General features: G+C 39.0%; 1 protein-coding gene across 4 annotated transcripts in view; it reads left to right on the forward strand.

Moving 5' to 3' along the window:
• Positions 1–16,972, forward strand: part of USP9X (ubiquitin specific peptidase 9 X-linked) — a 107,103-nt gene that overhangs the window by 22,319 nt on the left and 67,812 nt on the right. For all 4 annotated transcript variants that reach the window (XM_027741985.2, XM_027741986.2, XM_027741988.2 and 1 more), the window contains exons 2-10: positions 3,098–3,351; positions 7,165–7,310; positions 7,627–7,706; positions 11,756–11,868; positions 12,607–12,825; positions 13,977–14,092; positions 14,343–14,594; positions 14,672–14,810; positions 16,341–16,493. In XM_027741985.2, coding sequence (XP_027597786.1) covers positions 3,256–3,351; positions 7,165–7,310; positions 7,627–7,706; positions 11,756–11,868; positions 12,607–12,825; positions 13,977–14,092; positions 14,343–14,594; positions 14,672–14,810; positions 16,341–16,493 — 1,314 coding nt within the window. In that variant the 5' untranslated portion in view covers positions 3,098–3,255. The remainder of the gene's footprint in view (positions 1–3,097; positions 3,352–7,164; positions 7,311–7,626; positions 7,707–11,755; positions 11,869–12,606; positions 12,826–13,976; positions 14,093–14,342; positions 14,595–14,671; positions 14,811–16,340; positions 16,494–16,972) is intronic.

Here is a 16,972-nt window from a genome sequence, read left to right on the forward strand (position 1 = left end):
TATATGAAAACTAATGCAGAGTGTCCATTAGAATTCAGCTGGATACAGGGAGTTTGAATTGTTTCTGTTGGGCTGTCTCTGTGCTTCAAACCAAGGTGTCACTGCATCGGTTTACATGTGTTTATACATTATCAAATTAATTAGAAATAGGTGTGAAGGGTGTTCTTGAGCTGAGCCAAACTGTGCCTTGGCGTGTTGTAAATCCAAAAAATTGGAATTGAATAGTCTGAATTAAGTGATGGGAATTCAAAGTTTCATGGTTAATTAGTGCTAGAGAGGTTAAAGCAGTAGCATGTTCTCTGTGGGCATGCAGTTTGATGTTTTCTCTGAAACATAAATGGTTAAATGAGTGACTGAAAACAGGACTGGTAAACTGCTGCCTTCTCCTACCATTTAAAATGCATAAATTGGATTATGATTACACTTACAGAAGTATGTTTATATTCTCTGTAATTAGAAGGAAAATACCTGAGCAAGGATATCCTTGCAATTTAGAATATGGAGGTACTACAACAATCAATTTACTGGAGATGGAGTGTTTTTAGTTAGCTGCAGAATGAGTGGAAGTTACTTTTGTATCTCTGAGGAGGGACAAGCGATGAACTCCTGAAGTTGGCCTTGTGTTATGCACATGGCCAAGCCAAGTGAAATTCTGAGGAAGCCCTGAAGTACAGTTTTCTGGGAATATAATTTAAGTAATATACATGGAGAGTCATGATTAGACTCTTAAGCAAAGAATCACTAAATAAGAGGAAGAAAATGATAGGTTAGTCCTTTATGTAAACGTTTTTTACTAGTATCAACAAAATATAAGGAAAATATACGGAGCTTTGCTTTACTCTGTGAATTTGCATGATTTTGAATAAGTTGGATATTTCAGTAGTAGCTTTCATGTATTTCCTAGTTAAATTGTGTTACTTGCCTTGAGCAGAATGGAATTTGCAAGAATGCTTTGCCCACACCCTTCAGTTGAGCACAGAGACAAATCTCAAGGTAAATCCACTCTAGTGTCAGTCAGTTTGACAGGAGAGCTGGAGTTTATCCTGGCTCCCTGGCTGGTATTGGGATGAATGCTCTCTGCCCTTGCAGTGTACCACTCCAAGCAATTAAAGAAACTGGAAATAATCAGTCTTTGTAAGTTTTGTGGGTTTTTGTTGTTGTTTCTTTTAGTACTCCAAACCAGCTCACTTCATGATAATTTAGCCCAAAGCATTAGAATAAGAAAGGGATGAGATGGAGCAGCTTGCCCTTGGTGTAAGCAACTGTGGAATGGAAGCAGTCTGTGGACAGTTCTTCCTGCAGTTTAAGCCAACCTAGACCAGGATTGGTGCTGAAATGAGCAATTTTGCCCTTTTTCTGTTCTTTGCTATCTTGCTCCTTGTGCCAGCACAAGTTTTCATGTGGTGGTGTTGTGAACCAGATCTGTTAAGGAAGAATGGTGGTGGTTAAAGCAGGTTTATTGTGGTGGTGGTTGGCTTAGAGCTGCTGAAAGTGCAGTGTAAGTTGGCAGCAGTTTGATTTCACTGGTTTGTGCAAGTACCTCAAAGCCTCCATCAGGTAGTGCAGGGGAACTGACTGCATTGAACTGCAGTAGACTGCAGTGTGTGTGTGTATAGATATATGTGACAGGAAACTTAGTCTTGCTAGTACTTTCTACCAAGTGATCTTTCTAAACCAGTAAAAAACAATTAAATACTCAGGAAGGCATTTTTTAAAAAGCTCCAATTACATGCCAAATACATTAATTTTAAAAGTTGTCTTTAAAAAATCATTTCTTCCTAAAGAAAATTTCAAGTTGGTAATGCATTTGTTCTGCACTTAGTAGACTTACTAAGCCCTATGAATATGAATTCTGAAGGTTAGAGTTGGATTACAGTTGAATGTTTTCAAAGAACACAATTTTATTCAAAAGTGAACATTATTTTAGTGACCTTATTAGAGCTCTATAAATTTGTTGGTGCTGTGAGTATTGGAGACTGGGCAGGGGAGGTACGGTGTGTTCAGTCAATTTTTATTGTATATGTAATGCCTTGTGAATTTGCGCAGTTTAAGAAAGGATTTTAAAGTGTCTTGGAGGAAGATAACAACTGAAAATTAACTTGAGACATCACAATGAAACACTTATAAATATGCATAGTGTTACAACAGAATTTCTGCTGTTTGAATCAGGAGCTTAGCACTGCCAAATGCCTCTTGCTGAAAGCTCGTACAGCTCTTTCTACCACTTTACTTGGCTTTTTAACTTTCAGACTACTGTTGTTGGTTTATGTGGTGCTTGGAAATCTGAGTTGCTCTGGGAAATTACATCTCATCTTCTACGAATTACACAATGCCCGGTGTTATAGGGTGAAATTGCTCTTATAACTTAATTCAGCTCCTTTTGTCTGTATATAATGCAATGAAGTTGAAACACATAACAAATACTGAACTCTTGCTATCATGATTACAAGTTCAACAAATCTGATGTCACAGTTTTCTTCACATAATCTGCTAAAGTGCTTGGTGGTGATATGGTGGGCTTTGCAGTGGGGCTGCAAGGCCAGAGAACCCAGGCTTTGGTAGGCAGGTGCTGGAGAAAGGGAATACAGGTCAAATTCCCTGGGTGAATACTGATGTGCTAATGGAAGTTTGGCTACAGGGTCTCAGTCTCAGCTGAGGCAGAATCAGTCTCTAACTCTCAGACATCTGCAGTTAAGCAGTGTCAGGAGAAGATATTGGAAAAGATGACAAATTTGGCTTTCTAGGCTTGTAACCAGGTCACTTCTACCACAGACCTTGAGCAGCACCAAGAATTCAAGTTGAGAATCTACTGTAGTGATTCAGGCACAAGTCAGAGTAAACAGCTGCATTTTGGATGTGTGTCAGTTTCTCAGAGGTATAAAGGTGATTATCAGTGTAATTTTTACTCAGAATGTTAAAATCATGTTAAATATGTCAAATGTGATTTTGTCAGTTATAGTCTATAAAAAGGAACACTAAATCTAAAATAAAAGATTCTCTATAGCAGTGTACTTGTTTTCATAGTGTTCTTTTCCAGGTGTGGATTATGTTTATATGCATGTGTTAATACAGCGTATTTCTTTTTTTCCACCCACAGGTTATGCAATGGTCTCTGCAAGATGTCATGTTCTTGAGTTGGAGCTTTTTAAGGCAAGCATATGCTGGTACTTCAACTTAACTAAGTGGACTATAATTTCTTCTCTCACATCAACTACATAAGCAGACAAAATTGCAAAGATCTGCCCTGTGTCGAGTATGACAGCCACGACTCGTGGCTCTCCGGTAGGAGGGAATGATAGCCAGGGCCAGGCTCCTGATGGACAGTCCCAGCCTCCCCTCCAGCAGAATCAGGTACGGTATTAACCATCAAGTTGTCTAAAAATAAAGGATTTTGCTCTTTAGAAATAGCGTTTCTGAATTATTTGAATTTGTATATTCCTGGAGATGTCTAGTATAGTTAGATATTTTTGTGTGTGTGTCTGGAAGTACAAAAACATTTTGAGGGATGAAGGCAGTTCTACTGGCAAATTAGACACTGCATTGCAAAAAATGCTCTCTTTCCAGACAGTGGCATAGTTCCTTCAAGCATATGTATTTTGGATAAGGAGCCTTCTTGGAATGATACCAGAAGCTTCCTCTGAACCACATTGTTGACTTACCTGCCACAGATTGGCAGAACTACTCTCTGTGAGTTCGGTTCATGCTCAGTTCTGCAAAAGCACTTTCTGGATACAAGAGCTTACATCCAGGTGTCAGCTCTTCCAGAGCAGCTGCATCCAGGTCTCCATTCATTGTACAAGACTTCCTGAACAGCTTTGTGTGTTTCTGTTGAACAGGTTATCTAGCTTTCAAAAGACAAGCAAAAGCTTTTATATACTATATTATAAAGTGATGATTCCTTTTTGTTGAGGAAAAAAATGCCAGAAAAGGTGCTTTTAAACAGTGCAGCTAAAAGCGTTTAAAAGAAGAGAGACACTTTGTCACTTAATCCAGTATGAATATATCATTATTTTTTTAATACCATAAGGTTTAATGGTTGCTTCTTCCTGAGAATAAATTGTACTTTGCAATGTGTGTGGTGGGCTGACCCTGACTAGCAAGGAAGTCTCCACCCTTTCGCTCACTCCCTCTGCCTCAGTGGGATGGGGGAGAGAATCAGAAGGAAAAAGTGAGAAATTGTATGGATTGAGATAAATGCAGTTTTATAAATGAAGGGGTGAGGGGGAAACAAGTGATGCAAGTGCTGTCACTCACTACCAGCTCATGGAGGCCCATCTAATCCCCAAGCAACAGCTACCTCAGGGAAAAAACCCCTTTGTTTTATTGTCAAGCGTGACATTACATGGCATGGAGCACTTCTTTGGTCGGGTCAGGTCAGCTCTCCCCACTGTGTCCACTCCCAGCCTCTTGCCCTACTTACGGCTGTGGGGGCAAAGTGAGAATGACAGGATAGTTAAGGTTGGAAGGGACCCCTGGTGTCATCTAAATCCAACCTCCCTGCTCAAGCAGCATCCCCTTCACCATGTTACTCGGGATTTTGAGCAGGCAGCTTTTGAGTATCTCCAATCTGGGAGACTCTATAACCTCTCTGGTCAGTCTTTTCCAGTGAATGGTCACCCACGCAGTAAAGAAGTTCTTCATATTCGGATGGAACTTTCTGTGTTTCACTTTCTGCCTGTTGCCTCTTGTTGTGTTGCTTGGCACCACCGAGAAGACCCTGGTTCCATCTTCTTGGCACCCCCCCACCTTTAGATATTTGCATGCATTGATGTGTTCCCCTCTCAGTCGTCTCTTCTCCAGGCTGAACAGGCCAAGCTCCTTCAGCCTTTCCTCATTTCTGAGGTGCTTCAGTCCCTTAATTATCTTTATCACCCTCTGCTGGATCTGCTCCAGGATCTCCATGTCTCTCTTGTGCTGAGGAGCCCAGAACTGGACACAGCACTCCAGGTGATCCTCACCAGAGTTGAGCAGAGGGGCAGGATCACCTCCCTGACCTGCTGGCAATGCTCTTCCTAATGCAGCCCAGGATCCCATTGGCCTTCTTGGTCCTGAGGACACTCTACTGGCTCCTGGACAGCTTGTTGTCCACCAGGACCCTCTAGTCCTTCTCCATAGAGCTGCTTTCTAACAGGTCAGCACTCAGCCTGTCCTGGTACCTGGGGTTATTTTCTCCAGGTGCAGGGCCCTGCACTTGCCTTTATTGAATGTCAGTTCTTCTCTGCCCATCTCTCCAGCCTGTCGAGGTCCTTCTGAAGGGCTGTGCAGCTCTCTGGGGTATCGGCCACTCCTCCAGCTTTGTGTCACCAACAAAGTTGCTGAGGAGGCACCTCCCACTTCATCCGTCATTGATGAGTAAGTTAAACAGTCCTGGGCCCAGTATTGAACCTTGGGGGACACCACTGCTGACAGGCCTCCAACTACACCCTGTGCCACTGATTACAATCCCCTGGGATCTGCAGTGTAGCACGTTCTTGATCCACTGCAGTGTCCACTCATCCAGTCCACACTTCCTCATTTTTCCTAGAAGGATGTTGTGAAAGACAGTGTCAAAGCCTTGCTGAAGTCCAGGCAGACAATATCCACTGCTCTCCCCTCATCCATCCACATAGTTTTTTCATCATAGAAGGCAATCAGGTTGGTTAAGCATGATTTACCTTAAGAATCCATGCTGACTACTCCTGATCACCTTCTTTTATCCATGGCTTCCAGAGAGATGAACTGGCTTCCAGAATGAGCTATTCCATCACCTCTCCAGGGATTGAGGTGATGCTGGCTGGCTGGTAGTTCCCTGAGTCCTCCTTGCCCTTTTTGAAAACTGGGGTGATACTTACTTCCAGTCCTCGAGTGCCTCTCCTGATGGCCACAACCTTCCAGAGATAATCGTGAGTGGTTCATTGTGGTGTGTGCCAGTTTCCTCAGCACTTAAAGGTTCATCCCATCAGAGCACATGGACTTGTGGATGTGAAGTTTAATTAAATGGTCTTTATCTAACCCAGTCTTCTCAACCAAGGCAGGAAGGTCTTCCTTCCTCCAGACCTCCTCCCTGATCTCCTGACTCAGGGATTCCCGAGGACTGGCCTTGGCTGTGAAAACTGAAGCAAAGAAGGCATTCAGTATCTCTACCTTCTCTGTAGCCTCTGTTGGCAAGGATCCCTGTTCCATTCAGTAGCAGGACCACATTTTCCGTAGTATTTATTTTGGTTTTGGTGTATTTGAAGAAGCCCTTCTTGTTATCCTTGACATCCTTAGCCAGATTTAATTCCTAACGGGCCTCAGCCTTCCTCATTGCATTTCTGCGTACTCTGACAACATCTCTATATTCATCCTGGGTAGCCTTTCCCTGCTTCCATCTCACCTATCTCTTGCCTGTGTCTGAGTTTTGACAGGAGTTAACAAGGAGAAACACAAGGCCTTGAATCTATGCCAGTGCTGTTCACCAACAGACAAAACACTGATGTGTTTTCCGTGCTGTTTTGGTCACAAATCCAAAACCCAGCAGTGTGAAAGGTGCTGTGAAGAAAATACACTGTGTGCCAGCCAGATGTGATACAACAGGTGGAAAATGTACTTGAGGTTTTGTCCTCCTAAATCTTGCTATTCTGATTTGAACCTTTATTATTGTCAGTTCATACTATTTGTATGTGTGAATAAATGAGATCTGTAAAATACATTGTATTTTGCATGGCCCATCAAAATGGACTTGACTTAGTCATGTTCTTGAAGGTTGGTTAGTAGACAGTTGCAGTAGTAGGTCATTCATTTTTAGCAAACTTTTAAGAAAGTGTTTTTCATTGTTATTTTCCTCTGTGCTGCTGCTCAAGGTTGTATTTCTGCCTAAAATACTCATCTTTTCTGCAGAAGATTTGTACAAACTGGAGCTCCCGTGTATTTATTTCACCTTCTAGATAGGTGGTCTGCTGAAAGTAGGAGTCTGTTAAAATATACCCTACTTTCCTCACTGGGAATTGTAGCTTATTTTTTAAACTATCAGCATAGAAAGCATATATAGCACATTTTATGCTCTATTTTTTGTTAACAAATCTGAAATCGAAGGATATTATATTGACACGTGCTTACTTCAAATGAATCTTTGAAACACAATATGAAGGAAAAATGCCAAAACAAGTGCAGGCAGTATTTAAAGTATTTTCCCTCCAATTTTAGACTTCTTCACCTGATTCTTCCAATGAGAACTCCCCAGCTACCCCACCTGATGAGCAGGGCCAAGCTGATGCTCCACCCCAGCTTGAAGATGAGGAGCCTGCATTTCCACACACAGACCTGGCAAAGTTGGATGACATGATCAACAGGTATTTTCACACTGTCTTCAGAGGGTGTAGATTATTTTTGCAAATATCTTGGTAGTGGAATCAGGATTTTTACATCTTTCTTTCACTGGATTTCTTGAAATATTTTTTTTTAATTGAGTTAAAGTTGTAAAGAGAAAGAGACTCAAAGCAGAGTAGGATTTTCTTTGGGTCGGGTTTGAATTTTTTTAGTGTAGTACTCATCAGGACTTTAAAATGTATATGCTTAACCTATATTAAAAGCATTACAAAAGGTCAAGGATTCTTGATTTTTCAGAAGCACAATTGAAATTTGGGTTGATTTTGTTTTTGATTATAGGCCTCGATGGGTTGTACCTGTATTGCCGAAGGGGGAATTAGAAGTTCTTCTAGAAGCTGCTATTGACCTAAGTAAAAAAGGTAAGCTGAAAAGACAATTAATGATTATTGGACAAGTGTGTAAAGTCTTTTCTTGATCTTTTGAAGCCCTAGTGGAGGCTTAAAAATTCTTAATAAATTCAGTGTTTCTGTTACAACTCTTGCCCTGAAGATTGTTAGATTGCTATGCAAAACCTTCACAGATCAGAAATTTTAGGAAGCCATTAATGTAGTTAGAAATTAGGTGCCTTAGCATGAGTAGGAAAGTTGAATAAGCTCATAGACCTAAAAATCCTGTCATTCCTGTCATACCTGTTTTCTGTTTTCACTTTGATATCAGACTTAGTGGGTTTGGTCTTTATAACAGGTACTGAAACTCAAAGAATTCTGGTTGTTTTTTTTTTAATATAAGTTACTTGTCTAACTTTCAAATATCCTGCTGTAATTTTTTGTTCAAATTTGGCACGCACTTACATTTGAGAATATTAGAGAAAATTTAGAATTTTAAGCAGTATGGCTTAGGCTAATAGTCCTACCAGTGCTTGTTATGTCTGATTTGGAAGTAGGAGGGCTCCATACCAGGACCGTGGATGTGTTTGCTAAATTGTACAAGTCAGATTGACGAGTTCTTCGTGTGTTCTGGAAAGTTCTGTCCTCCTGGGAAGTGGCTTTGGTCTCCTATTCCAGTTAGTGTTTGTTACCCCAGTGCTTGAGTAATACTGACAGTAGTTAAAAATAATTTTTTAGGTTATCTGCACTTACCATCTAGTTGTGTCTCAAATATAGTGTCATACAAAGTGTCTGTTCCTACTTTTGCATGCTGCTGGCCCAGGATGACTTCATTTCCATGTTAATAAAAGTTAAAACAATTTTAAGACAGAAAAGCTGTTTGCTGTTTGTGGTCATGATATTCTGGGTTATTTTGATTGTTAAGTATTTCTTGCTTTGGAGCACTCTCTGGAGAAACAAATCTTAGGGTGCATCTTTATGATCCAGCATAGGATGATGACATCGCTGCTGACTTATCAGCCGTAGTTGTGCTTGTCATCGGTGGCTTTATGTGTAGCTGGTTCTGGCAGGAATCCTGAGGCGAGTGTAGGATGTTCGAGTGATCGCAGCTGTTCAGGAGCAAAAGAAGTGCCAACTTACCGAAAGAAAATGCAGCCACCTTTGTGTCTGGGTTGTTGGAACAGTGCAGTAAAGAGAAATTCTCTGCTTGTGATTTGCGGGAGAGGAGATGTATCTTCTGCCAGCTGTTAAGTCATCTTTAAAAAAACAGAAATCAAAACCAAAAAACTGTCAATGCAATGAAGCAATAAGAGCAAAATGAGAGTTTTAGCTACTCCTAACATCAACTTAGTTCCCCAAAGCATTGGCTTAGTTGAAAGTTCCAAACAAAAACCTTGTTTTTCCTTTTGAAGTTGTTAAAAGCAGTGGAAATGTATTCATGTGCTTTATGCACTTCAATTTTTATTAAGTTGTTGGTGTCCAAATCTAAAAGGTACTTCTCTGTTGCTATTTAATTATGTTTTCTCCTGCCCTCTAGATGAATTCCTATGTGTGTACGTATGCAAGGATTATTGGATAAGGAGAAAACAAGGAAAGCTGTTAGAAGTAGTTTAACTGTGTTATCTTTACAGTTACCTCCTAGATTTTTTATTTTTTCTTTGCTACTTGAAATTACATGATGGCTAAGATGGTTCTTTTTAAATAACTTCCAGTTCTCAAGGAATATGATAGGGCGTCACTTGGTGTAACTGGCACTCTTTTGGTAGCTCAGAACTTGGCAGACCCTGTGTCAGAGTAGTGTATGTATAGAGAGGTAACAGAAGTGATTCTGTTGTGTACATTTCTTAATAGATTGAAGATGTGTTCCATTACCGGGGTAAGATCTAAAATTGGACACCTTGCTACCTGTCTATGGGAATTTTTCATATTCCGAGGAATTCTGTTTCAAAAAGGAGGAAATGAAAGGAGAAATAGAAAAATAACCAGCTGTTGAAATATATAAGCTCTGTATTTCAGTCTGTATCTCATTTAAATTGTGAAACAACAGAACCTAGAAAGAGCCCACTATGGTTTTTTTGTCAAGCACCATTTTCTGGTGATTAGGGTTCTTGAATAGCTTTTATTCCTAACACAGCCAGTGGCCCTCAGCATTCTGGAGTGATTCTGGGTAACTACTTTGTGACCCTGTCTATAAAATGAGTGATATTTGCATCCTCTTTAAATCTTTCCAGGAACTAAAATTGAAAGGGACATAACTGAACTAATTGAAGGTAGTAGTGAGAATTAAATGCAAGTGCAAGGAGCAAATTTGACAGAGTAGCATAAATCCTGTCTAGACTGTGACTCGCATTATTTTTGGCAGGTGCATTTATTTATGGAAAATTCTCTTTTTATGTGTAGGCATCAACGTATTATTCGTCATTAAACAAACCATGAGACTATCAAATAATAGTCTGGAGTTATTTGCTTATAGAAGAAAACCTATTTGGAAAATACTATTTAATGGCAAAACTGATGTTTATCTTCACAGCAATCCTGAAACACTTACAGAGTGTTTTCAGTAATGAGATTTGCTCCAGAAATAAAGGTCATAGTGAGTTGGACGCTATAAATTTTAAAGCGAAAAGAAAAAGTTTGTTTGGTTTGTTTTAGGGTTTTTGTTTTTTATAGACCTCTCTTTCAAAAGGATTTTATTACTCCTAGTGTTTGCACTCAGTGTTTAACATGCTGCCAGAACTTTCCAATGTGACACACTCAAGCAAGATGCAAGGCAATTTTTGGAATTTGTAGCTTATTTAAACTGGAAAGAGACTTCACTGCACAGCGTAGACCTTGAGACTTGGTCCCAGATCTGTGTTTTTGATGAATTACAAAGTTTTACAGAGTGGTAAAGAGAGGCCTTAGTGCCAAAAAAAAAATAATTAGTGTGTGCATGTGCATCCAAAAATTAGGCAGCCCAATAATAGGAGTTGTTGCCAACATCCACTGAAGACCATCTCCATCTCTTTCCAGATGATTCATCTGCATTTCTGTGGAACCACTCCGAGTTCCTTTCTGAAGCTGTATCTTCTGCATTTCCTTGAAATGGTTGTTTTTACCCCTCTTCACTCACTGATTTTTACTGTTAAAAAGTAAATAAGAGATAATATGAAGAAGAATGGAGGATAAAGATTGTACTTACTGTTATTTTTGCTAGTGTATCTGCATGTTGCAAACATGAGAAAAAACCCAACCCCCATCACATCTTTTTAAAAATAACTTAAAAATTATATAAAGGAGTGTAATTTTTTGAGATGGCTTTACTAGAACACTAATCCATCAAATTTTTTGTCCATTCAAGCTTATGTAAGTTTGTCTTCACAGAAAGCTTTTTTAAAAATTAATTCTGAAGCTTTAAACACCAAACCTTTCAAGTCCAAATGTTGTGGTTTAACCCCAGCAAGCAACTCAGCCCCACACAGCCTCTTACTCACTCTCCCCTGCTAGGATGGGGGAGAGAATCTGAAGGGTAAAAGCGAGAAAACTCGTGCAATGAGATAAAGACAGTTTAAGAGGTAAAGCAGAAGCTGTGTGTGCCAGCAAAACAAAACAAGGAATTCATTCAGTGCTTCCCACGGGCAGGTGTTCAGCCATCCCCAGGAAAGTAGGGCTCCATCACGGGTGATGGTGGCTGGGGAAGACAAAGATCATCACTCCGAGTGTCCCCCCTTCCTCGTTCCCCCTGCTCTGTGTGCTGACCGTGACCCCATGTGCTCTGGGATATCCCTGTGGTCACTAAGGCTCAGCTGTCCTGGCTGTTTCCCCTCTGTACTCCTTGTGCACCCCCAGCCTACTTGCTGGCAGGGTGGTGTGAGAAGCAGGAAAAGCCTTGGCTCTGTTATTGCTGCTCAGCAGTAACAAAAACATCCCTGTGTTATCAACACTGTTTCCAGGACAAATCCAAAACACGGCCCTGTAGGAGCTACTGTGGAGAAACCAACACCGGCACACCAGATCTCTTCTCTCAGCATTTAAAAAGTCCATGTAACAACTACTGAAATTCCACATTTTGATTGTTGTTTTTCTTTTCTGTTTTAAAATAGGCCTTGATGTAAAAAGTGAAGCATGCCAGCGATTTTTTCGAGATGGGTTAACAATATCCTTCACAAAAATCCTTACAGATGAGGCAGTGAGCGGCTGGAAGTTTGAGATTCATGTGAGTTTTTAAAGTTGTGTTTCTGAAAAGGATGGTAATTTAAATAGGGAAGGAGACTGTAAAATCTGAATTTCACTTTTGAAACTCAGCAGTGAACTGTAAGAAGACTCTTGTATGCAGGGATAGGGGCAGGCAGAGGGGAGTCACCTTTCTGTCATTGTTTCACTTTATGGCCTCCAGTGTTTTTGGAAAGAAAAAAACCATGAGAGATGATATGGGGAGGAATGGAACCATGTATGTTTGGTAGTGCAGCTCTTTTTGGGCTGGCTGTCTTTGGTCAGATGTCTGGAGACCTGCTTATTTTTATGTACGTGCTAGGACATAAAGGTTTTAGCAACCTACTGACTCCTGAGTGTTTGTAGCAGCTGCTTGAACATAAAAATTACCTACTGGACAGCTAGGTACATGCTGAGTGAGAAACCGTAAAGATCTTTGTAAGCAAATTTAAAATCTGTGAGAAAAATAGGAGAAGAAAGGAAAAGTTAATAGTACAGTGGCGATGCGTGAATGTCTCATCCAAAAACATTTGTCTCTTTTCCCTAAATTTAATTTCTGGCTGAAATCAAATAGTTTAAAGTTTGTTTAAAGCCTTTGTTGGAGGAAGTACAAATTAAAATACAGTGTTGTAAATCTCTTGTGCAACTCTTGCATGCTAGGTACAGATGGTTCAGAGTTTATAGTTCATATTCATTGTACAGTCACCTGCCATGTTCTTAGTTGTTGTTTTTTTCTTAACAGAGATGTATTATTAACAACACTCATCGACTAGTGGAACTATGTGTGGCCAAGCTGTCCCAAGATTGGTTTCCCCTTCTTGAACTTCTTGCCATGGCCTTAAATCCTCACTGCAAATTCCATCTATATAATGGTACTCGTCCCTCAGAAACAGTTCCTGCAGGAGTCCAGCTCGCTGAAGATGAACTTTATGCCCGTCCTCCTGATCCCCGATCACCAAAGGTATGAGAGCCTTTTCAGACTGTGGTTTTAATTTCAGTGCATTAATTTTAATGCAGTGTTAACTAATGACACGGTAGCTGTAGAGAAGTGTTTTTAGAAGGGGAGGGGAAAAGCTGCCTTTATTCACTTTATCTCTGAGATGTTCCTCTGCTTATGACTCCTGGTAGTGATTTAAGGTGCAGTTCCCCTTCTAACTCCTCCCACCTTTGGTCCACAATCAGATTGTGCCATGTGTTTCTGTGATAAGCTGGCACAACTCTCTTGGAATGCCATTCCCACTGTGTTAATTGGCTTGCTTGGGTTTGCCAGTTGATGGATTTGCCTTCTCACTTAACATGATTTTGTAGATGGCACATTTTGAGGAGGGGATTATGTGATAACGTAGGAATTTTCTCTGCATTTTCTAATAGTTTCCAATGATGGGAGAAATGTTTTTAGTTGGACATGGGATGCTAGTGTCTGTGGGTTTTGGTGGGTTTGGTTTGGTTTTTGGGGGGGGTAATGAATGAAGGTTTGATTTTGAGGTTTTTGTTTGGTTGTGATTGTTTGTTTCTGTAGGTGTGGTTTCTTGGGGTTTTGTTTTGGTTTTTTTTAATGGGCAGTGCAGATTAGTAATTTTCTGGTTCCTGGCTCTGAACTTTTTCAAAATTGAGCTCCAAGTGGCATTGATATGACATCAGGAGTTAATTACATTTTTTTGGCTTTCTTCCTTTTTTTTTTCCTTAGTAGAACTGCCAGCTGTTAATATGTAAGAACCAAAGATAAAGAAGTACTAGGACTTCCTTGCATTGCTAGTGCTGTTTAGAAGAATGTTATTTTGCATTTTTAATGTCTTTATATGTGGCATTATCACATCCAGGGCCAAGAGAAAGTACCAAAATTGTCATGCTTTCTGTAGTAATGCAGCAGCCAAAGCAGAACCTGAAGTATTGTCAGTTTTATTCCTATGTATTTGATAAATTTCTTTGAACAGCATCTGTTCTTTGACATGATAACAGGAAAGATCTTGTTGCCTGTTTTTAAGCATTTCCTTAAAAATGAAAGCTGTTGTGTAAAGACTTTTTTAAAGCAAATTTTTGTTATTAACAGGTACTTGTAAGTATTTCTAGGTGGTAATTTGTAAATGTCAGAAAATAATTGTTATATTGCAGGGTTGGCTCGTAGATCTCATCAACAAGTTTGGCACATTAAATGGATTTCAGATCTTGCATGATCGCTTCATGAGTGGATCAGCATTGAATGTTCAGATCATTGCAGCTCTCATCAAGTAAGTTTTTTTAAAATAATAATTTATGCATTTGGAAAAGTTGGCCTCAGTGTAAAATATTCAGTTAGCACAAAGCTTAGTCTTTTTTTGAAGCAATTCCCCTCACTCCATCTCTTAGCTGGTTGTGTTTACCTTCACCGTTTCATGTACTTCTAAGTAGACATGAGTTTCTTGAATTAATTGCACTGTACTCTCATGATATTACACAAGTACTGATTATGGCACTTACCCCTTTTTCTTTCTTTTCTAGGCCATTTGGACAATGTTTTGAATTTCTAACATTACACACAGTGAAGAAATATTTCCTTCCAATTATAGAAATGGTTCCACAATTTTTAGAAAATTTAACAGATGATGAACTGAAAAAAGAAGCAAAGAATGAAGCCAAAAATGATGCTCTGTCAATGATAATCAAATCTCTAAAGAACTTAGCTTCAAGAGTTCCAGGACAAGAAGAAACTGTAAAAAATTTAGAAATATTTAGGTTAAAAATGATACTTAGGTAAGATGCTACTTCTAATATGATATGCCACTGCTGACATTTTTTTCCACACTTCTTACATTAAATCTCTCTCACAGGTTGTTACAAATTTCCTCTTTCAATGGTAAAATGAATGCACTAAATGAAGTTAACAAAGTAATATCCAGTGTGTCATACTATACCCATCGACATGGTAATCCTGAAGAGGAAGAGTGGCTTACAGCTGAAAGAATGGCAGTAAGTTCTCCTTTTCACTGAAGTTCATTGAATAGATTTTGTTTCTCCTTATTACTTTAATTATAGAAGTAGCTGTATACTGTGGATACAGCACACACTGCTTATGTTCATATCTAGTGTTAGAAACAGTAGGTGTCATGTGAAGGTAATAAGTCATTTTAATAGTAGCCTTTCTGTGAAAAAAAGGTTGTATTTGTGTCAAAGCTGCTGCTAAAAACATGCCTCGAAAATGGATCCTTGAGTATTGTGTGTTTATATAGTGTTTTAAAAAACCCAAACAAACATACATAAAAAAAAAGTGCGATTCGTTTGAAATTTCAGTGCCACAGTAACTGGAAATTTAATGGTCATTTAAATAAAGGATATAGTCTGGGTTTTGTGGTCCAGCTTTTTCTCTTTAGAGTTCCAAGTGACTACTCTGCTTTTCATATTTCAGAAACTGGATTCTGTGATACAGAAAGTTCTAGATACCACATTTTTTTTTGTTTAGTCTTTACATATTTTGAATACTGTTGCTTGAATGTATACATAGGGAACTGTGAAAATGAGTATTTATAAAGTTAAGAATGATTTTCTCTTCATCTTTGTGAAATTTAGTCATGTTAAGTGATTTTTTACTGTTCCGCCCCGTTGCTGTGACTGACCACCTGTTGTGAGGTTTGTAATTTACAGAAGGACATCTGACAAGAAAGAATAACTGCAGTGTGATTTTTTTAAAGCAGTAGGAGGAAATAGGTCTCTTTTTTCCGTATTCCCTACAGTTTGGCATCTCAGACAAGGCCTGTGTTTTTAAATGAAAACTTCCAGATTTAAGTATTTCATGAAACTCTAGATTGAATGTTGTAAGTCTGTAATCAAGGAGACTGTTGGAAGGTGTGGTGCTGTGGATGTTTGTTTTCTCTTTTGGTGTTCACAGCACACCCTCCTTTACTTCAGCTGGAACAAAACAGTCTGACCGTGTCAGTGACACCACTGAAAAAATTGCATCTTCCTAAATATGACTTGAATATTTGTCTCTAATTCAATTAGAAGGATTTGAAAGCCTATAAGTGGCAGCACTGAAATAATCTAATCTTTTTTATATTTCAGTCCTTATGTCCTTTTTATGGGATATGCTGTAGGCATAGCAGTAAAGTTAGAAGTGTCTTAAACAGTTTGGTTTTGATATTTAATGACTGTGAATTGGAATGTAAAAATTTTGTTCCTTGAATAGAGGCGTTAACTGTTCTTCACATTGACTACTTATGTTTGAAGTCGTTTGAACATTTTTATGCTTTGAGTTCATGATTTTAATATGCCTGAAAAAAATTTCCCCTTAGGATATCACAGTGATGAGCATAATGGATTATTTTTAATGCTGATATTTTTTTTAGGAGGAAATTAAAGTTAGGGATAAATAACCTTCCCCTTGTGCTATATTTCTCTTGCTTAATCTGTAACAGGTTGAATTTTTTCTTTGTAGTTTAAATGTCAATGATGGCACCTGAATAATTTGAGATGGCACTACTTTTTTTTTTTTTTTATATTCAGGAATGGATCCAGCAGAACAATATTTTATCAATTGTGTTGAGAGATAGTCTTCATCAACCTCAATATGTAGAGAAGTTAGAGAAAATTCTCCGTTTTGTCATCAAAGAGAAAGCCCTTACTTTGCAGGATCTTGACAACATTTGGGCTGCACAGGTAAATAATTCAGCTGCTCGTCTGCTACTGCACGAGAGGGATGTTGTTGCATGTCATGTATTGAGAAGACAACCTGGGCTTCTTTTGCTTAGTGTTAGACAAAACTGAAGAAAAAATTGAAATCAAATAGTGTTCTTTTTTGGGGTCCTGGATCTCAAAACTGTCTTCTCAAATGTCTTCAGCGGAAGGGATCAGCTACACACATATGTAAAGTCTAAAGGAACAGTTCAGAACATGGTGCAAAAGTCACTCTTTCTAAGTATTAAGGAACCCGCAGTGTCGAGCAAGGACGTGATACACGATACTCCTAATGCATTTTAAAATATGAAGTTATGTATTGCTAATCTCTGAGTTCACCACAGTTGTGTAAATTTTTCCTGGGCAGAGCGTGATTAGTAAGACTTAAATAATAATATAATGATGATAATAATAATAATGACTGTTCTAGAAGTTGTTGAAGTGCAAATTCTTTTCTTTGT

The sequence above is a fragment of the Pipra filicauda genome, unplaced genomic scaffold, assembly GCF_003945595.2.
Source record: "Pipra filicauda isolate LSUMZ 115617 unplaced genomic scaffold, ASM394559v2 scaffold18_size4552066_pilon, whole genome shotgun sequence".
NCBI classification, from domain to species: domain Eukaryota; kingdom Metazoa; phylum Chordata; class Aves; order Passeriformes; family Pipridae; genus Pipra; species Pipra filicauda.